This window comes from Triticum aestivum, chromosome 7A (genome assembly GCF_018294505.1).
Source record: "Triticum aestivum cultivar Chinese Spring chromosome 7A, IWGSC CS RefSeq v2.1, whole genome shotgun sequence".
Classification (NCBI taxonomy): Eukaryota; Viridiplantae; Streptophyta; class Magnoliopsida; order Poales; family Poaceae; genus Triticum; species Triticum aestivum.
This window is the reverse complement of record NC_057812.1, coordinates 114,568,222-114,575,125: the sequence shown is the minus strand read 5'-3', so window position 1 is coordinate 114,575,125 and position 6,904 is coordinate 114,568,222. Positions and strand designations below refer to the sequence as shown.

The 6,904-nt window shown below is 41.5% G+C and overlaps 1 protein-coding gene across 2 annotated transcripts; it reads left to right on the top strand.

The window, feature by feature from the left end:
* Nucleotides 1-305: 305 nt before the first annotated feature.
* LOC123149136 (transcription factor UNE12) lies at nucleotides 306-5,683 on the top strand. 2 transcript variants are annotated; one of them, XM_044568667.1, is made up of 10 exons: nucleotides 323-536; nucleotides 1,025-1,131; nucleotides 2,008-2,862; nucleotides 2,956-3,048; nucleotides 3,148-3,240; nucleotides 3,338-3,505; nucleotides 3,635-3,700; nucleotides 4,477-4,542; nucleotides 4,646-4,714; nucleotides 5,077-5,683. In XM_044568667.1, the coding sequence occupies exons 3-10, from the start codon at nucleotides 2,212-2,214 to the stop codon at nucleotides 5,311-5,313; spliced, it is 1,443 nt and encodes a 480-aa protein (XP_044424602.1). In that variant the 5' UTR covers nucleotides 323-536; nucleotides 1,025-1,131; nucleotides 2,008-2,211; the 3' UTR covers nucleotides 5,314-5,683. The 2 variants fall into 2 exon arrangements, with proteins under 2 accessions (XP_044424601.1, XP_044424602.1); XM_044568666.1 differs by lacking the exon at nucleotides 1,025-1,131 and having other exon boundaries at nucleotides 306-536.
* Nucleotides 5,684-6,904: the final 1,221 nt, after the last annotated feature.

Sequence of the window (6,904 nt, the reverse complement as noted above, 5' to 3'; positions counted from 1 at the left end):
TGAAATTTCCTAATATTTGATTGTTGTGTTTCTAATTAAAGCACCCCATAATCACCCAATATAAGGGGATGATAAATGAAAAATACTGATTATAAATTTTGAAGAGCCCGTGGCAACGCACGGGCGTTATACTAGTAGAGTAGAAAAACTTGACAAGAAAAGAGAAATCCTATTTCCTGCTCCACCCACCCCACCGCATCTATCCATCTAACAGAAATAGGCGAAAAGGAGAGGGCGCGCTAGTAAACAAAAAGCGCAGCGGCAACAGCTGTGGCACAGGCAGCAGCGTCAGCCTCAGCCATATCAGTCAGTCCAACCCCCGACGCGTCTTCAGTCTTCGCCCCCAGCAAGCCAAAGCCTCCGCCTTTCTCCTCCTTTTCCGCCCAAACAAACCGCCCCCTCCCCTCCCGTCGCCCTCACCTCCGCCCTCGCCGGCAGTAGTATACGCCCGCCACCAGCTCCGACGACCCGCGCCTTCCCTCACTCCCGCCGTCGCCGCCTCCCGCGCCCGGTCCCCCGTCCTCCCCTCCGCCGCGGTGAGTGCTCCGAATTCCGGTTCCAACGGACCCTTACCTTTCGGCACAGAGTGTACGGCCCTGGCGCGCGCGTTGTGCTTCCTTCCTGTGCGGTTTTAGGGGATTCTTGTGGTGTTAGGGGATTCTCGTGATCCCGGTCGCTTATCCCGCCGCGGCGCGGCGACCGGCGTTTCTGGGCGGAGTTCTGGTTGCGCAGCAGGGGAAGGGGGCGCAGGTAATGTCAGAGACGGACGATCCTGCGGCTGCGGGTTGGAATCGATGCGCGTGCGACGTGTCGAATCTAATTTCTTTTCTTTTTTACCTCTTGTTCCTGATTGTTCTGAACTTGGTTGTCAGTTTGTTCCGCTCCATGAACTGAATCCTAGAGGGGGATCAGAATGGATTGGAAAAAAAGGCTGTTGCGTGGTTTTATTGGCTAGAAGAGAATTTCGTTCTCGCAAGTCACGAATGTGTAAAGTGATGTTTATGCTTTTCGTTGTTCTTGACAGCTTAGTTATGAGTTATGTGACGGAATTTTCCTGGAATTTTGATGCGTTGTTGTATCGCGAGAGATGCTGTGACAGTGAAAGCTCGACTTGATGGACATTTACTTGTGGTAATAATTACTGTATATTACCATTACTTTTCTGGTAAAACTGCCTAGACTAGGCAAGGAAAAGACCTGACTATGAATTTGGAATTGTGCTGACTTTTCTTGTATCTATAAGCTACTCCTCCTTTCCAAGATACATGACGTTTTAGATATGGACACTATCTCTAATACACACCTTTGATTTTCTTTTTATAATATATAATTATATATTTTGAAATTGTTTTTCATTGCCAGTTCAATGGTACAATTTCTATGAATAAATCTAAGCATTTTTTGACAATTAGTTGTGAAAGATAAAGGAGATATCTCCGCCAAAAAAAAGAAGATAAAGGAGAAGGCAGTGCTTGTGCTTGTGAGCAACTGGAGGAAGCGTATGTTGGCTTATGGCATACGCGGTCTAGCTTTAATGAGAGGAAGATATCCAGCTGGTTGTATTGTGTATGCATACTTATTTCTTGCTCCCGATATCTAAAAAATGGAAGATAATCCGTTGCTTGTCGTGTTCTATCATGGCTGAATGTCTGAATCAATTAGCGCTCTTTCTAACAGAACCAATTGTTGAATTGACTGTAGAATAAAGCAGGAATGTAATGCTCACCTGAAAGTGTGATAAAAGCAGAATCATTTCAATAGGTGAATTTGGGATGCAGTTATACTCCAGATTTTTCTGTACATACTATTTTACTTAAGTGGTTAACACATTTGTGCAAAATATGGTGCTTCAAGATAGCTTTATAACACCTTTCAAAAAAATATATAGCTTTATAACTCGACCATTTCTTTACTTAATTGTATCTTTACATTATTTTGTTCATGCATGCATTTTTATTCACATTCATGCAGTTTGTCAATATTTGACGGTTATTCTTTGTTGCACAGGGTTTGTTCTAGAGGGTGTATCTGAAGTTCTCTCAGCATCCGAGTGCGCAGCTTTGTACAAAAGGAACCATTCAGGCCATCTCAGACTGTCTTCATGGATGAATGATAAGATCACCAGTTGCTGTCACTTTAAGTATCTACAAGTCACTCTTTTCATAATATTTCTGAGCAGAGGTTGGGGAGTCAAGTTGTAAGGGTGTAAAGATGGACTACTCTAATGGTTCTTTCTTTCCTTCATGGCCTGACAATTCCGCTTCTGAGAATTATAGCTTTGTTGATGGTTCAGTGGAATCATATGCAGAAGAAGGAAGTATGCCACCTGCAGGCTATTTCAGAGCTAGATCAAATCAGAATTTAACATTTGATGAGCATGAACAGAACCCTGCTATGCTTGCAAATGGGTGCTTGCCGTACAACACCCAGACTGATCTATTATCTGGTGAGATTCTGTCAGAGAACAAACCTTCCAACAGCCTTATGGAGCTTCCACAACTTCAGAACAATGGCAGTCTGCAAAGTAATTTAATCCCATCAGGGACTCTTCACTGCACTTCAACACCTGGAACATTTGACCTGCAGTTGGATACCCCTGGCCTTCTAGAACTTCCTCATGCCTTGTCCAGTTCAATTGAAAGCAATGGTAGTGAAGTTTCAGCTTTTCTTGCTGATGTACATGCTGTTTCTTCAGCCTCAACTCTGTGTTCGACATTCCAAAATGTTCCTTCCTACATGGAACCAGTAAGCCTAGAAGCTTTCAGTTTTCAAGGGATACAAAATGCTGCTATGTTCAACAATACAAGTCATTCAAATGGGAACCTGTCAGTATTTGATGAGGCAACCATGGCATCACTACATGTAATGCTCATGACAAAGATATAACTGTAACATATTGGTACTACTGCTACCTATTTCTCATTCACTTGACTATTCATTCTTGTGGTAATACAGGATAGCAAAGAATTTCTCAGTGGTGGCATCTCATCTTTTGGTACGGCCGAGCAGTCTCAACTAGCTGGTAGTGGTTTGAAGGCTGAACAACAGGTTTTAATTTTGGAACTCTGCCACTAAACAGCAATAACCGCAAGTTATTGTTCATTCAATTCTGTACTGGTAAATTAACTTCTTTTGTTCGTATTGCAGGAACAAAATGTGATGTGCAATATTCCGCTCCCTTTCGCTTCTGGTAGTCAGATGGCAGTGAGTGAAGCACAAGGGACACTGATTCCTTCAAAGGTTTTCTTTAGCATTTGTTACATATTTAGTGTTTCATTTTATTCTCTTTCTTTGGATTCATATCTAACTGAGTTTGACTCTGTTTGCAAATGTTCAGATAAGCTCAACGATCCATAACAATAAAAGTGAGTACCCTGTCCCTATCAGCCATTCTGCTGATGCGCAGAACAAGGCAAATTCAGCTAATGGAAATAGTGCCAGTGCTAAGCCACGAGCAAGGGCTCGTCGTGGACAGGCAACTGACCCTCATAGTATTGCTGAACGGGTGAGTTACCTTGTTTGGTAAATTCACTCTAGATAAATGAAAATGTTTCATAACTTGGGTTGGTTGAATTTTATCTATGTGTTCATGCCCTATCATATATTTTTAACTGGAACTTGCTTAATACTGCAGCTTCGCAGAGAGAAGATCTCAGAGAGGATGAAAAATCTCCAAGACCTTGTACCAAATTCAAATAAGGTATTATTTATAGTGTTTCCATTTATATTGGTACAAAAAATGCAGGGGTATTCCTTTTTTTCCCTGTTCAACATGCAGTACATTTATATTAGTCCACCAAAATATCTTTTATTACTTCCATATAACCGAATCAGAAGAGAATGACATATGGTAATAACCAATCATATATGTGGATACATATGTGCTGAAGTATTGTTTTAAAATTGGCCCAGCAATAACTGAAGCAAGTAGTTGTTTGGATTTTAAGACTTGAAAAGTGCAAATAACATTTGTCCTAAATAGTTACCAGTTAGGGGTAGCCTACCCCAACTTGCTTGGGACAAAATGCCTTGATGTTGTTGTAGTTATCAGTTAGGGGTAACCTAAGCCATCACAAGTCATAGGTTCAGTTCCTTTATGATCTGCTTAATGTTCTAGGCATGTTTGTTTTGTAGCCACACTTCGGCAAACTAGAGTTCGACAAGTTAGAGCTTTTCTCGCCACTGTTTGGTTAGTGCCTAGTGCCATACTTGCAGGGCATCACACTTCTCTAGCACTAATGCATCATGGCTTGACGTGTCGTACGCACAAGCCAAATTTGCATTTGTTGTGGCGGGCTGGCACCGGATTTGGGCACAACAAAATCTGTGCCACCTATACTGTTATCCATGCCTGGTTTAGAACATTGCGAAGTTAATGAAATTAACTTTTCCTTAAGTTTATTGGTCACTCTCGAATAAAATAGTATAACAATAAAATTTGGAATTCCTAACCAATAGTCTTTTTTATGTGAGCAGGCAGATAAATCATCAATGCTTGATGAAATAATTGATTATGTGAAATTTCTTCAGCTTCAGGTGAAGGTGCGTCCACAAACATGTTCATGAGTAGTAACTTTCCCTGTTGGTTGTCATTCTCCTTCATTTCCTTTCTCTGAAACAAATCGTCCTGGTTTCAACATTACAGGTCTTAAGCATGAGTAGGCTAGGAGCTCCCGGGGCAGTTCTTCCCCTCCTTGCAGAATCTCAAACTGAGGTACGGAAACTTTTCTGTTTGTACAAAGTGAATAGCTCCTTGTTGTGACTATAGGCATAAAAAAATTGGTAGACAATGACAAGTTTTTTTCGTTGTTGCATTTCTACTGTTGGTTACACTACTTTTATGACCATAATATGCTTCGTGATTATTCAGGAGTCTTAGAGCTCCACTTGCATTGTAGTTAGAATTTATATTAGATTCTTTTGTATTTTTCATGGCTTTAATTTGGTTGAATGTAACCAAATCTAATTTATCAATATCAGTACTGATGAATAAACACTTCATTCAAGTCAAGTCCTTGCTTTTTCTCTAGAATGCCAGTGTACTCAAGTTTTATTGCACTGTCGAACTTTCCACAGGGCCATAGCAATTCATCTCTATCACCTCCAACCGCTTCACAAGGGCTTCTGGATGCAGCAGGCCCAGAAGACAGCTTGGTCTTTGAGCAAGAAGTTATAAAGCTGATGGAAACAAGCATCACAAATGCAATGCAGTACCTTCAGAACAAGGGCCTCTGCCTGATGCCTATCGCTCTTGCTTCAGCCATATCCAACCAGAAAGGCACTTCTGCAGCTGCAGTCCCTCCTGAAAGGTGAAAACAGAAAGCACATCATGCTCCTCCCATCGGCCTGAGGAAACAACTGCCGAAATGTGCTAGAGTTCATAGAAGTTATGAGAAAACTAAATCCGAGGCTGAAGGATAGGAAGTTATGCGACTAATAGTACAAGCTTATGGTATAATCTAGTAGCTTACTCCAAGAAACCTATACCTTTTCTCTTCTCTGTTGCACATCGGTTGATGTGTATTCTTTTGTTTTTTGGACGGCATTCTAATTGGGTACAAGTGTCTGGCACCACCTTGGGTTGTACATGGATCTATGAGGGTTATTACCGACTGTTCATGATGTTATATGATGATCAAAGCAGACCTAGGAAAACTCGGTTGCTTTGGGTTTCACTTGGTTAGGGCAACTCTAATCTCCTCGAAACTTAACTCCCAAAGGAATATGTGTAGTAGCCTCGTTTTTTATCGACCCCCAAAACTTTTAAGTCCATAAACTCTTTTTTTGCACTTTCTCTCATCACATTGCATACGTAAACCTCATTTCCACTTCATTTCAAAACCATATTTAATACAACCTTGATGATTTGAATGCATACATTCCAACTACATTTGAAATGCGAATGCACAAAATCTCAAATTTAAATCACAAATGTTCATGAAGTACTGAAAGCAACGACATATAGTTCATCTGATAGCAAGAACATAGAGCAAAGTCCGTTGAGAATAAATGGGAGACAACATTGAGTATAGATTAAGCACCCACATCCATCTTGGCAACACTGAGGATAACAGTTTTGGCATTTCCAAGATCTCGTGACGAGCTTGCTCAAAATATTGTTTTGCCATATGCCGTCTAATTGTGAAAACGTCCACGAGCATGAGATCCTCAACCTCACCTTCTTGAGGGCAAGCTTCCTGTCCTCTTCCGCCGGCTTCCTCTTCTCCTCCAACCGCGCGGAGTTCATCCACCTTGCCATCTTCCCTGCCTTCACCATTTCTCTCTTTTGGTGTCTTCTCCTAATTCCTCCTTGCGCACTTCTCATTATTTTTTAAGAATTATCCAACAATGATGCAAAGTGAAGGCCGTCCCATCATTCTTCTTGTTGTTTTCCTTGAGAAGTCCTTGCACGTAGGAATCAAGCTTATTGAGTGGCATACCACTTGTCGGTGTTTCTTTCACTTAACACAACCTTCCCATCTGGTTGCATTGATCTTGAATTGTTGACTAGTGGTGCGAGTACGGATATTTTGTGAGGTTGGACTCAACCTTCACCATGCAACGATAATACTCCTCAGTTCCTCTCCAAAATGTTCCTTTGCTCTTATCTGTGCCTACCACCGTGTCAAGAGACACATTCATTCATGCATAGTACAATGCTATGTCCTCCTTTGCATTGTAATTCCTCATTCTTCCCATCTTCTTCATGGTTTGGCTTGAGATCTTGAGGACAACTTCTCCTCTTTTTGCATCGCCAACTCCTCCATCTCGTTGAGTTTGTTCATGCCAACACCACCATTCGGCGCTGACATGCAAATTTGACATGAACACATCCACCAGCGAATAGGGTTGCAAACTATGTGTAAGCACAAAAATTACGTAGATATCAACATTACCAAAGTTT